This window comes from Carcharodon carcharias, chromosome 20 (assembly GCF_017639515.1).
Source record: "Carcharodon carcharias isolate sCarCar2 chromosome 20, sCarCar2.pri, whole genome shotgun sequence".
NCBI classification, from domain to species: Eukaryota; Metazoa; Chordata; class Chondrichthyes; order Lamniformes; family Lamnidae; genus Carcharodon; species Carcharodon carcharias.
This window is the reverse complement of record NC_054486.1, coordinates 35,218,132-35,232,716: the sequence shown is the minus strand read 5'-3', so window position 1 is coordinate 35,232,716 and position 14,585 is coordinate 35,218,132. Positions and strand designations below refer to the sequence as shown.

General features: G+C 40.1%; 1 protein-coding gene across 3 annotated transcripts in view; it reads left to right on the top strand.

Moving 5' to 3' along the window:
• Positions 1–14,342, top strand: part of tmem62 (transmembrane protein 62) — a 71,579-nt gene extending 57,237 nt beyond the window's left edge. For 2 of the 3 annotated variants that reach the window (XM_041215209.1, XM_041215206.1), the window contains 4 exons: positions 3,705–3,789; positions 4,803–4,907; positions 8,967–9,085; positions 12,110–14,342. In XM_041215209.1, the coding sequence (XP_041071143.1) occupies positions 3,705–3,789; positions 4,803–4,907; positions 8,967–9,085; positions 12,110–12,436 (636 nt within the window). In that variant the 3' untranslated portion in view covers positions 12,437–14,342. The remainder of the gene's footprint in view (positions 1–3,704; positions 3,790–4,802; positions 4,908–8,966; positions 9,086–12,109) is intronic. The other variant, XM_041215207.1, reaches the window with a different exon arrangement.
• Positions 14,343–14,585: the final 243 nt, after the last annotated feature.

Below are 14,585 nucleotides of genomic sequence, written 5' to 3'. Positions count from 1 at the left end.
GAATCTCTCTGGCTAGAGGTAAGGAATGAAGTGCAAAAACATTGATTGGTGTAGTATATTGACCACCAACTAGTGGAAGGGATGTGGAGAAACAAATTTGCAAAGAAATTATGGAGAGATGCAAGAATTATAGAGTAATCATAAAGGGGGACTTCAATTATCCAAATATAGAATGGGTTAGGAATAGTACAAAGGAACAAGAGTTCCTGGAATGTATTCAAGATAATTTTCCACAGCAGTATGTTTCCAACGAGAGGACATGCATTTTGGACCTGGTTCTGGGGAATGAGTTGGCCCAAGTGGATCAAATATCAGTGGGAGAGTCTCCAGGAGACAGTGACCATTGTATCATAAAGTTTAGGTTAATCATGGAAGAGGACAGGGAACAATCCAGAGCAGGAACAATTAATTGGGGGAAAGCCAACTTCAATGGGATAGAAATACACCTGAGTTGAGTGAGTTGGAATCAAATGTTGGCAGAAAAGATGGTGGCTGAACAATGGGCCACCTTCAAATAAATAGTATTGCTGGAAATGTCAAGGTATATTCCCTTGAAGTAGAAAGGTAGGACAAATAAATCCAGAGCACCCTGGATGACAAGAGATAGAGGTAAAGATGAAAAGGAAGAAGTGCACCTACGACAGATGTCAGGTAGAAAATACAATGGAGAATTAGGCTGTATATAGAAAGGTCAGAGGGGAAGTGAAGAAACTAATAAGAAAAGCAAGGAGAAGCATGAAAAATGGCTGGCAGCGAACTTAATAGGGAATCCCATGGTCTTTTATAAGTATGTAAATAATAAAGGTTGGTAAAAGAAGTAGGGTCAATTAGGGACAAAAAAGGGGACTTGCATGTGAAGGCTAGAGAAATAGCGCATGTGTTGAACAAGTACTTTGCATCTATCTTTACAATGGAAGAACTTGCTACCTAGGCTGAGGTGAGAGAGGAGGTAACTGGTACACTAGAAGAACTTACAATCGAGAGGAAGGTATTGGAAAGGCTATCTTTTTTAAAAATAGATAAGGTACCAGAACCGGATGAGATGCATCCAAGAATACTGAGGAAAGTGAGTGTGGAAATTGAAGAGGCACTAGTGATAATCTTTCAGTCTTCCTTAGGCACAGGCGAGGTGCCAGAGGACTGGAGAATTGTGAATGTTACTCTCTTGTTCAAAAAGGGGTGCAAGGATAAAGCTGACAACTACAAACTTGTCAGTTTGACTTCAGTGGTAGGGAAACTTCTGGAAACTATAGTACTTAGACAAGTGCAAGATAGTTAAGGAAAGCCAGCATGGATTCATTAAGGGAAAATCATGTTTAACTAATTTTCTGGAATTTTTGGAGGAGGTAGCAGAGAAATTTGATAAGGGAAACACTGTTCATATGGTGTATATGGATTTTTCAAAAGGCATTTGATACAGGGCCACTCAGCAGACTTGTGAGCAAAATTCTAGGTCATGGAATAAAAGGGAAAGTAGGCATTTGGATAAGAAATTGGCTGAGTGACAGGAAACAGGGAATAGTGATAAATGGTTTTTCAGCTTGGAGGAAGGTTTGTAGTGGAGTTCCCCAGGAGTCAGTGTTGGGACCCTTGCTCTTCCTGATATATACTAATGACCTAGACTGTGGTATGCAGGACATGATTTCAAAATTTGCAGATGGTACAAAGATTGGAAATGTTGTCAACTGTGATGGGGATAGTCATGAACTTCAAAAGGACATAGACATGTTGGTGGATTGGGCAGATGAGTGACAAATAAAGTTCAATGCAGAGAAGTGTGAGATGATTCACTTTGGCAGGAAAAATATGGTGAGACAGTATAAAATAAATGGAGAGCTTCTAAAGGAAGTGCAGGAACAGAGGGACCTCGGCTTTTATGTATATAGGTCATTGAAGATGGCAGGGCATGTTGAGAGGGCAGTTAATAAAGCATATTGTATCTTAGGCTTTACTAAAGATGGCATTGAGTACAAGAGTAAGGAGGTAATATTGAACTTATATAAGACACTAGTTAGGCCTCATCTGGAGTACTGCGTCCAGTTCTGGGCACTGTACTTGAGGAAGGATGTGAAGGCATTGCAGAGAGTACAGAGTAGATTCAAAAGAATGATTCCAGGGATAAAGAACTGTTGCTATGAGGATAAAGTGGAGAGGTTTGGACTGTTTTCCTTGGAAAAAGAAGGCTGAGAGGAGAGGTATTCAAGATCCTGAGGGGTACGGACAGGGTAAATAGTGAGAAACTGTTCCCACTCAAGAGAACATTGAGAACCAGCAGGAACATATTCAAAATAATTGGCAAAAGAAGTAAATGTGATGTGAGGAATTTTGTTTTTCATCCAGAGGGTGGTTGGAATCTGGAACAAACTTCCTGAAGGGTTGGTAGAGGCAGCTTTGAATGAAGTATTCAAAAGGGAATTGGATTGCTACCTAAAAAGAGAGAATGTGCAAGGTTACAAGGATAAGGCAGGGGAGTGGGACTAGGTAGAATGCTCTTTCAGAGAACCAGGGCAGACTCAATGGGCCAAATGGTCTCCTGCACTGTAAAGATACTGTGATATTATGAGCATGGTTTGATTATGGACAATTTGGCAGCATGGCCCCTTATTTATAGTCATTGGCGTTCATGTGAGGGGGCCAGGTTGTAAATGTATGTTTGTTTGCAATATGATGAGGCTCATGGCTATGATGGTGAGGGTTTCAGCCATTTGAAGACACTTCAGCCAGGAGATTCATCCTGGCCTTAGCCAGACAGAAGTATCATCAGGTCAGGCTTTACTGCTGGTCATAAATTTAGGAAACGCTTTGAAAACAAAGGGAAACATCTGGAGGCAGTCATTCGAAGTTATTACTTGGTGAAACGGGAAAACGTGAACCCATTGGAAGCAGGGAGCAACCATGGACTGTTCGCTATAAGGGCTGTAATTCAATGGAGTGTGTGATGTGTGATAAGTAGAAAATAAAGGAACATTCCTTAGGAACGTTCCAATATATAAGTTGCCTACAGCAAGAAAATAGGGTTAGTCAATAGATTTTTTTTAGTCATTTGTTAAAATAGAAGTTTTAAAACATGAAATCTTGCCATGTCACTTCCAGTTTAGCTATTAACTGGAAGTTTAAATAATTTTTAAAAATTCATTAATGCATGCATGGCCACCATCTTTTTAGGGCATAATGTGCAGCAGGGAGCATGTGCAGACATAATAAAAATGGAAAGTGCTGGAAATACTCAGCAGGTCTGGCAGTATCTGTGGAGGGAGAAACAGTGTTCACGTGTTAGTTGAATACGACGACTCTTTGGAGTCATATTTGACTCAAAATGTTAACTCTGTTTCTCTTTGCACAGATGCTGCCAGCACTGCTGAGAAATAGAGTTAACATTTTGAGTCTAATATGACTGTCCCCCGCTCTCACTGTCACCAGGACCCCACCTCCCCCACCGCAAGTCAAAGCATACCTTATTTTATTTGATAAGAGTTGGTCACCCTGCTGTTGTATATGATTGATTCAGTGCCACTCTCATTTAGCATCACTCTCCTTCAAGATGGATAGTACATCAAAGCTCACAAAAAAGATGGCAGCTTTCAAATTTAATTCTCTGAAGAACTACCTAATGGAAGATTGGATCCACACATAGATTAGGGAGCAGGTGAGGTTGTGACATGGAGATGCTAACTTGATGGTGGATATGTCTTTATATTTTCCAGGCCAGGGTTATCTTTGTTCTGGTTTTTCTGGCTAATATCATCATTCTTGTCACCTTCCGATACCAAAGAAAACCACAGCTTAAAGGCAAGTTTAGCTCTTTATGTTTGATACCAAATGCTGTTGAAAATATTATCTATGTCCAGTAGCTCTCAGCTGAACCCTACACTGGAGAAGTGCTCTACTTCTAACCAGGATAAATGTTCAAGAAAATTCCAGCCCTGTTGCAGATGCATCTCTGTGGCTCCCTCAGGCTTACTGAGTGTGTCAAGTGAGATTTATACACTGTGGGAGGGGAGGGTGGTCATTTTAATTATGGTGTAAAACTGGCAATTTGTAGGGTTGCAAACCCAAAGGTCACCACGCATGTGTTGCACCCTTTAAGTTACCCTGTGTGCAGCTGCATAGAAAAATTTAAAGGGGCCACACACTTAAATTGCCTGTACACTCCAGAAGAAAAAATTAGAGGGTACCTTGTTGGCAACCCCACGAATATTGAGATCGTAATGCATCATTGGCATCAGTAAGAGGAAAATCGGACTGGGGTGAATAATCAGATAGCAGCCATTGCTACGGTTAGCCTTAGCACCCAGAGAAAGAGAAAGCAGCAAACTGGAAGGATTTCCTGCCCCTAATTATCCGCTGAACTTTGCTAGATAGTATACACATGTGGATGGTGGGTGGGGGGGAAAGTGAGAGGGGCAAGGGGCGAAGCTAAGATCATACTCTCTTCTCCCTTCCCTGCCCCACAACTCCTCTCAACTCAGTGATCCAATATCTCACCAAGAATCAGAGGAGAGATGGGGAGTACTTTATTTTTACACAGTGAGTTGTTCTGATATGGAATGCACTGCTTGGAAGGGTGGTGGAAAGAGATTCAATAGTAACTTTCAAAAGGGAAATACCTGTTTGCAGAATGACAGGGAAAGAGCAGGCAAATAGGGCTAATTGGGCAACTCTTTCAAAGAGCTAGCACTACTATGATGGGCCACATGGCCTCCTCCTTCTGTGCTGGATGATTCTATGAAGTTCACTTTTTTCTTAAATTTAGAATTGTTTTCATTCCTTATAAAATGGTTTTGATCTCTTTTCCACACTAGAGAGCCCTGGTGTCTTCAGTCTGACAACATTTTCATTTCATATATTGTGCAAGACCAACATATTCTTCTATCCTGTATTGCTGTTTACTTGCTACGTAGCTTTGGGTGAGTATTTAATACATGCTATCTGCATATTATCACCAATAACATTAGGACACCCTCACTGTCCATTCACGATCTGTCGGCTGATTTATTGCATATTGTAACAAGTTTTGTTGGACTTCTTTTTAAATAAGTAGTGCAGTGTTATCATGGCAACATTAGCTCCAATACCTTTCATTTAAAGAGTAACTTGGGAGTATTATTTCTTCTTGTCCTGCTCCACTTTCTGTTGGATGACTTATTTTGTTTTCCTCTCAGTTCTTCCACAGCATAGAGTTAGTTGCCAGCCATAGCTGGATATATTCTTGGAGTTTTCATCACATGACTGCTCCAATAGCCAAACCCATAGGCTCCCACCACTGGCCACCTGAAATGTCCATCTTCCCGGAGCCCTGCCTCCCCACAACAAATTGGATGATTCATACTGTTGGTTGCACAGCCTCCTTGACTCATCTTCCAAATTTTTATAACTAATAATCAACATGTTCTCTTTTTTTTGAAGTGCGCTGCTGATTTAAGTGTGTCATCCCTTATAAACTTAAAGGAGCCAACTTTTGTATGGCCTGCATGGGGACTTGCACACAGCTTTCAGGGAATGTTGCTATTAATCGCAATTGGTGGAAATTGAAACACAAGAAGATCAGCCGTGATCTTATTGAATGGCGGAGCAGGCTCGAGGGGCTGATTGGTCTACTCCTGTTCCTGTTTCTTATGTTCTTTTGTTCATGCCCTTATGGTTTTTCTCCCAGTTTGTTTGAAGCACAGATTAATCCTTAATTCCTGCAGACTCCAGGACAATCTTAGAGGGCAACCCCAAACTGAGAAATATGTAGAAATGCCATCCTTTGAGGGAGGTGGATGAAGTAACCTGGAATGACCTACCTTCTATTGGCGTCCACTTCATGCCTACCTATCTTCTAGATTGGAATATTGTACATGTCACTGTGCTATTTAAGAAAAAATGAGAGCCGGAAACCAGGGAATTATAGGCCAGTTAGTCAAGAAATTTCTGGAGTTTATAATTAAGGATAGGGTGACTGAACACCATGAAAACTTTCAGTTGATGAGAGAGCCAGTATGGATTTGTAAACACTAAGCTATGCTTGATAAAGCTGATTGAATATTGTGAAGTGGTGACTAAAGTAATGCATTGGGAATGTCTATGGATGTTACTTATGAGTAGCTGGAAACAGAGAGTTGGAATAACGGGCAGGTACTCTAAAAATTTTTTTTATTCATTCATGAATAAAAGAACATAAGAACACAAGAAATAGGAACAGCAGTAGACTATTCGACCCCTCGAGCCTGCTCCGCCATTCAATAAGATCATGGCTGACCTTCTTGTGGGCTTCGCTGGCTGGGCCAGCATTTTTGCCCATCCCTAGTTGCCCTTGAGAAGGTGGTGGCAAGCTGCCTTCTTGAACCACTGCAATCCATGTGGTGTAGGTAGAAAGTTCCAGGATTTTGACCCAGCAACAGTGAAGGAACAGTGATATATTTCCAAGTCAGGATGGTGAATGACTTGGAGGGGAACTTCCAAGCGGTGGTATTCCCATCTATCTGCTGCCGTTGTCCTTCTAGATGGTAGTGGTTGTGGGTTTGGTAGGATGTAACTAATTACCATACCTGTTAATGACTTAGATTATGGGATAGAAATCCGTGACACAAAGATAGGAGGAATTGTTAGCAGTTAAGATGAAAGCATTAAAATTACAAGGAGTTATTAATAAAGTAAGTGATTTTGCAAAACTATGCAAAATGGATTTCAGTGTAGGGAAATGTGAGGTAATCCACTTTGGACCTAAAATGGATAGAACACAGTACTTTTTCTCAATGTTGAAAAGCTAGACTTAGAGTTCCAGGTACACAAATCATTGTAATAGCAGAAAATGATCAAAAAGACTGATAGTATTTTGGCCTTTATAACTAGAGGATTAGAATACTGGGTAGAAGTTATGCTTCAGCTATACAAAGCCCTGGCTAGACCACACCTGGAAAACTTTGAGCAGTTCTGGAGACTGCATCTTAGGGAGTACATATTGGCCTTGGAGGGAGTAGAGGATAGATTTACCAACATGATACCTGGTCTCCAAGGGTTTGATTAAGTGGGGAAATGACACAAAATAGGATTGTATTCCCTGGAATTTAGAAGGTTAAGGGGTTATTTTATTCAAGATAATAATGGGAACAGTTAGAGTAAAATAGAAACTCTTTCTGCTGGTTGGGGAGTCTGGAACCAAGGGGCATAGTCTAAAAAGTAGAGCTAGACCTTCCAGGAGTGAAATTAGGAAACACTTCTACACACAAAGGAAGATAGAAGTTTGGCATTCTGTTCAGCAAATGGCAATAGATGCTAGATCAATAGCTAATTTAAATCTGAGATTGCTAGATTTTCATTCTTCAAGGGTGTTAAGGGATATTGGGACAAAGTCAGGAGTTAGGTCACAGATCAGCTATGATCTCAAATTACAAAATGGACTCGGGGCTAAATCAACTGCTCCTGTTCCTATCTCCTCCAGCCTACAACCTTTCTCAATCTGCACCCTTTCAATTTTGCCCTCTTATACATGGCCAACTTCCTTCACTGGACCCCAATTTCCTCCCAAAACTCCTCTTTCTTCTTTTAAGTCATCCTTAAAACTTGCCTCTTGGATACAGGCTTTGGCCATCTGTCCTAACATTTCTGTCAATTGCTTAGTGCTAATGCTCCTGTGAAGCACCTTGGGGTATTTTTACTGTATTAAAAGCAAGTTATTATTCATGTGTTCATTGAAACTTCAGACAGAACAGGCCACATCTTTACTTTCTCCTTTATTGATTCTATATCTCAATGCGTTTACAATCTTCTTTGCCCACTTCCAGAGCTCATATAAAATGAGAACTCAATGTAGTTACATTGCATTGGAAAGAATCACTCTCCCAAATGCAGAATTGCACACCGCTTTTATATTTTCTCAACCCATTTTTGTATTTATTTTCATGGGGAAACTGGAGAGTTGTTATAACCTCCCTGCCCATATCCTAACTCGCACAAGTCCAGTTCACCCATCACCCCTGTGCTTGCTGACCCACGTGGGCGCCTAGTCAGGCAGTGCCTGTATTTTAAAAATCTCATTGTTGTTTTCAAATTTCTCCATGGCCTCCCGCCTTTCTACCTCTAACTTCCTTCAGCCTCACAAACCTTTGAGATATCTGCACTCCTCTAATTCTAGTCTCCTCACTATCTCCAATTTCTTTCGCCCACAGTTGGCAGCAATTGCTAGGCCCTGGAATTCCCTTCCTAAACCTCTCCGTCTCTCTCTCATCCTTTAAATCACTCCTTAAATTCCAGCCTTTTGATCACCTACCCTAATATCTCCTTCTTTGGCTTGATTACACTCCTGGGGGTGTTTTAGTATATTTAATGTGATGTTTACACGGAGGTTATTCTTGTTAGTGTTGCCATACGGTTCATTTCCAAAGCTCTAGGTCTGCCCACTCTTGCATGCCAACCTAACACATTTTTGTGATTAATGTTGAACTCTACTTAACAACCTATTTATTATCATTTATCACATTGCTTATAATTTAGAAGATAGAAATCATTTTCAAGAAGGCAGTGAAGAAAGAGAATACAAAACAAACAAAACATTATAGTCATCCAGTTCAGACCTGTGGAAGATCAAATATGGATTGCCAAAAGTTTTAAGATACAGAAATGTTTTGATAAATTTGATTGAATCCTATTTTCCCTCACTCCGTGCCACTTAAATCATATTGTCCCAGCCATTAAGGAAATATGACTGATTCCTTTCATGGCTAAGCCCTTGCATTGTGTTCATTGAAGCAATTTTGGGGTTGCACTTTGTGGAAATATTAAACAAAACAGTTATTCATCAGTGATCAGTGGTAAGAGCCCATCAGTTGTTCCCTCTGATGTTTATAATATTCATGGAAGTTTTATTCACAAAGAGACTGGTGTAGAGCTTCCAATCCTCCCCCAACTTCATTTTTGAACCTAATGTCAACTGCAAGCAAAAGTTGGGTATAGAAGTCTCAGCATTCACTTTTCTCATGCTGCAGGGCCCTGGTTTGTTGGTGAGGTAATAGATGGCCAATTTGGCGCCTGCTTTGTCTTTGGGATCGTAGTGGATGGTCACTTCTTGGAGGGAAGCCTGACTTTCATCTTTGGAATCATTCAGGTAAATGGGAGGGCAACAATTTACAATTGCCCCTCACGCTGCACCAACAAGCTTCATTGACATTTAACAACATTAAAATTAATATTCCAGGTTATGTGTTGTGTAACATTGATGCAATGTTAGAAGTGTTGTGTGTGGACCATGGTTTTGATAGAGTAAATAAGGAGAAAATGCTTCTCCTAGTGGAAGGGTTGATAATCAGAATATTCAGATTTAAGATAATTGACAAAAATAAACCAGAGGGAGACAAGCATTTTTTTGGACCGCTCTTTCGAAAAGGCACAGTGTGGTCGAATGACCACTTGCTATACTGTAAGATTCTATAATCTAGAAACAGAACAAAAAGCTCCTGAATTATCTGGTAATTTGAAATTAACCAATTTTGACTTAGCAACTTACTATTTGAATTATATTGCATAATGCTTCTGTGGTTACAGAGCACCATATCTATTCTTCTAGAGCACGATAATGTAGTGATTATGTTACCAGATTAATAATCTAACATCCTGAACTAGTAATCCAGAGAATGAAAGTTTAAAACCTACCATACTGTTGAAAAATTTTAATTCAGTTTAAAATACCTGGAAGGAAAATAATGGTGTCAGTATAAGTGACCATGAAGCTGTTGGATTGTTATAAAAAACTGAACTGGTTCCTTTATGGAAGGGAACTAAGGAAGTTTTGTGGGGATTTTCAAACACCACTCCGAGGTACAGATGTGTAGAATAGCGAAGTTTATTCAAGTATATACAGGGGAGAGTCCTTCTCAAAGAACCAATGGTTATAGTAGCCATATTTATACTTCACCCTAGTATGACCATATTATTCTGGCTAACCCAATTAACCTTAACCTAATAATCTTAACCTAATAATGACCACATGGGGATTTCAAACTTATTGCCTACACAACTTCAAGAAACTAAAGATAATATCAAATTGAAAGAAAAAAGTACAATTCCCCAAAGATTAGTGGCAGGTCAGAAGATTGGGCAGAATAAAAAAATTAGCAAATAATAACTAAAAAAAAAATGGAGGGAGAAATTAGAGTATGAGAGAAAGCCAGCTAGAAATATAAAAAAAAACAGATAGGAATTTCTACAAGTATTTAAAAAGGAAAAGTGTAACTGAAGCAAGCATTGGCCCTCTATAGAGTGAATCTGGGGAAATAATAATGGGAAATAAGGAAATGGCAGAAGAGTTGAACAGATATTTTGTGTCTTCACTGCAGGAGACACAAATAACATCCTATTGTAAGTACTTGTAAATTAAGAAGTGAAAGGGAGAGAGGAACTTAAAACACTAACAATTACAAGGGAAAGGGTACTGAGAAACTGTTGGAACTAAAAGCTGACAAGTCTCCAGGACCTAATGGACTTCATCTTAGGCCTTAAAGGAAATAGCCGTTGAGACAGTAGATGCAACGGTTTTAATTTTTCAAACTTCCCTGGATTCTGGAAAGGTGCTATCAGATTGGGAACTAGTGAATAGTGAACTTCTCTATTCAATAAAGGAGGGAGACAGAAAGCAGAAAATTACAGGCCAGTTAGCCTAACATCTGCCATAGGGAAAATGCTAGAATCTATTATTAAGAAGGTTATAACAGCTTACAGAAAATCTTAATTCAATGAGGCAGAATCAACATGGCCTTGTGAAAGGCAAATCGTGTTTGACTAATTTATTAGAGTTCTTTGAGGAAGTAAAAAGCAACATGGATAAAAGGGAACTTATAGGTGCAGTGTACTTAGATTTCCAAAATACATTTGAAAAGGTGCCACATCCAAGTTTACTGCACAAAATAAGAGCTCATGGTGTTGGGAGTAAAATATTAGCTTCGATAGTGGATTGGTTAGCTAACAGACAGCAGAGAGTAGGGATAAATGGGTCATTTTTGAATGCAAGATATAACTGGTAGACTGTCACAGGGATCAATGCTGGGACCTCAACTATTTACAATCTGTATCAATGACTTGGATGAAGGGACAAAATGTGCAGTTGCTAAATCTGACACAAAGATAGGAGAGTAAGATGAGAAGACATAAGGAGTCTACAAAGGGATGTAGATTGTTTAAGTGACTAGGCAAAAATTTGGCAAATGGGATATGAAGAGGGAAAATGTGAACTTGTCCGCTTTGGCAGGAAGCATTGAAAAGTGGCACATTAATTAAATGGAGAAATATCGCAGAACTCTGCGGTGCAGAGGGACCTGGGTGTCCTGGTATATGAATCACAAAATGTTAGTATGCAGGTACAGCAAGTGATTAGGAAGACAAATGGAACATTGGCATTTAATGCAAGGGGAAAGAAATAGAAAAATAGGGAAGTTTTGCCACAGTTGTAAGGGGCTTTAGTTAGATCACATCTGGAGTACTGTGTACAATTTTGGCCTCCTTAAGAAAAGATATAATTGCATTAGAAGCAATCCAGAGAAGGTTCACTCGACTGATTCCTGGGATGAAGTGGTTATCTTAAGAGGAAAGGTTGGATAGGTTGGACCTGTATCCATTGGAGTTTAGAAGAATGAGAGGTGATCTTCTTGAAACCTATGAGATCCTGAGGGGCCTTGATAGGGCAACACCCACATCACTTGAAAGAATTTTTAAAACTGTTGCCCTTACCTGATCTGGCTAAAGTGATGTGACTCAAGTCTCTGCACCAACTGCCCCCTGAGGTGTCTTATCATTACCTTCAGTTGTATCAAGAAGGTCCACCGGCAGGAGTCGCTGGTTAGCAATGGAACAGATATTTTCTAGTCAGAGACCCCGAGTCAAAGACAAAAGCCTTGGAGCCTTTTATCAGCGTAATCAGTGTGAGCAGAACAGGACTTGGAACTAAGACAGACAGGAAGGTCTGGGAGTGCTGGGAGGATCCAGAAGAGGTGAGGAATGGGAAGGTAGCTGGAGAAGGCTAGTGCTGATCTGGGATTATTCTTCCATTATCCCTACCAATCCAAATCTTTAATCTTAACAGGCAATGTTCCTTTTTAATATTACATTTGATGTTTTTCCCTTCCTTTTCTACATCCAGCTGACATTTTTTAACATTCCACTGATGTGCTACCTGTGCTGGTGTCTACTCCTTCGATGTCGAGGGGCCTGCTTTCGGTCACACGTCAAGTACACTGGGTGGATTCGCACTGTCCCCATGCACATCTTCATAGTGGCACTTCTCTTGTGGCAAGTCTACAGCTGCTACTTTCTGCTGATAACTTATGGGACAGCTGCCTTCTTCCTGTCTCCAGTAAGGACGTGGTCAGTTCTCTTGGCCCTGGTCCTTACGTACAAGGCTTGGACTCTCAACAACTCCTTCATCAGAACATTTAAAGCCGAAATGAAGAACTGCCCCTACTCCTGAAGGCTGGTTGGGGACAGCCCGAGAGCTGAACACACAACGATTGAACATCTCGACTGCTAGTCACAAATCTCAAACAAGTCTATCAAAATCACATGGGATGATTGAAGATTAATGCTATCAAGTAATTCCTTCCATTACCCTCCTCAAAATCAACTACAATAAGGGAAACAAGCTTGAAATCTACTTAAATGCAAATGGAGATGATTTTCAAGAGAGGGCCTGGTAGAGGCGGCTCAAATTTTACCTCATCGTCACACCAAGTATCTTTTTACAATGCCTGCTGGTCGGAACCTGGGGGGGTGGGGGGTGTGTGTGTGTGTGTGTGTGTGTGTGTGTGTTCGTGTATGTGTGTGTTCGTGTGTGTGCTGCCGTGTATGTTTGTGTGTGTGTGTGCTGCCATGTATGTTTGTGTGTGTGTGTGCTGCCGTGTATGTTTGTGTGTTGCCCCCTAGGGAAAAAAATACATTGCATCCACAATATTTCTTCATTTCAGGACTTGAGTGGATCGAATAAAGCAGCTGCTGCTGTTCCTGATCTCTGTATTGTTTTACAAGAACAATGTGCACCACAGAAGAGACAAGGGGTCCTTTAAAGAATGAGGGGTGTTGAACACAATGTTAATAATATTTGTTAGGTGTAATTCTTCTGATTAATTTAATTTAGAAACAAATTCAACTTTGTGAGACAAAAAGCAAAATGCTGCGGATGCTGGAGAACTGAATTAAAACAGAAATCGTTAGAAAACAATCAGCAAGTTCCAACAGCATCTATGAAATGTCATCAATCTGAAACAACAAATGTTTGCCTGTACTGAGAGAGAGCTGCCCTACGAGAGGTGCCATCTTTTGGATGAGATGTTAAACCGAGGCCCTGTCTGTCCCCTTCACATGGATGTAAAAGATTGTGTTGCTATTTCAAACGAGCAGGAGAATTTTCCTGGTGACCTGCCCAATCCCTCAACCAAAAAGAAAGACTTGTATTTATATAGTGCCTTTCACAACTACCACATGTCTCAAATATTTTTGAAGTAGAGTCACTATTGTAATGTAGGAAATACGGCAGCAAATTTGCATGCAGCAGTGTGATAATGACCAGTTAATCTGTTTTAATGACATTGATTGAGTGATAAATATTGGCGAGACTGCAGGGAGAACTCCCCCGCTCTTATTCAAAATAGTGCCATGGGATCTTTTATGTCCACTTTAGAATGCAGATGGAGTCTTGGTCTGATGTCTCAAATGAGAGACAGAGTCTCAAAGTGCAGCACTACCTCAATTCTGCACTGACATGTCAGCCTTGTGTTTTGTGCTCAAGCCCTAGAGTGGGGCTTAAACCCACAACCTTCTGACTCTAAGGGAAGAGTGCTATCAACAGAGACACAGCTGGCCTTTAAAAAAACAAAAAATCAGATTATCTGATCATTATCACATTGCTGTTTGTAGGACATTGCTGTGTGTCAAAATTGGCCGCTGCATTTTGCTATATTACACCAGTGAATATTGACTGTAAGGTGCTTTGGGATATCCAGAGGCTGTAACAGGCACTATAGAAATTAAAGCTCCTTTTTTTCTCTCCACAGATGCTGCCTTACATGCTGAGCATTTCCAGCATTTTCTGTTTCTCTTGTTAATTTGGTGAGTTTATCTCACTGAATGTTGTAATCATACGGTAAAGAATTCTTTAAACAATTTATAAAATGACTACCCAGAGAAGCACTGAATCAAAACTCTTATACTTTGGGAACACTTTCATTTTGGGAACATTATTTGCATTTTGAACATAAAAGTTAAATCACCTGGACCTTCTTGCATGGAGGAATTCCTGTTTACACTTTATTGCTTGTCACCCTGGAACATATTTTGAAAAAAATAAATGCCGTTTAGGTGTTGTCAAATCTAGTATAAAACATACATGCCTCATCTACTTCACTGCTGTACTTTCAATAACATATTGTATTTATAAAGCACCTTTAATGTAGTAAAACATCCCAAGGTGCTTCATAGAAGCCGAAACACAAATCTTGACCCTGAACCACTTTAGGAGATATTGGGACAAATAACAAAAAGCTTTGTTAAAGAGGTAGGTGTCTTAAAGGGAGAGAGAGAGACACACAGAGATTTTAGGGAGAGAATTCCAGCGCTTAAAGCTG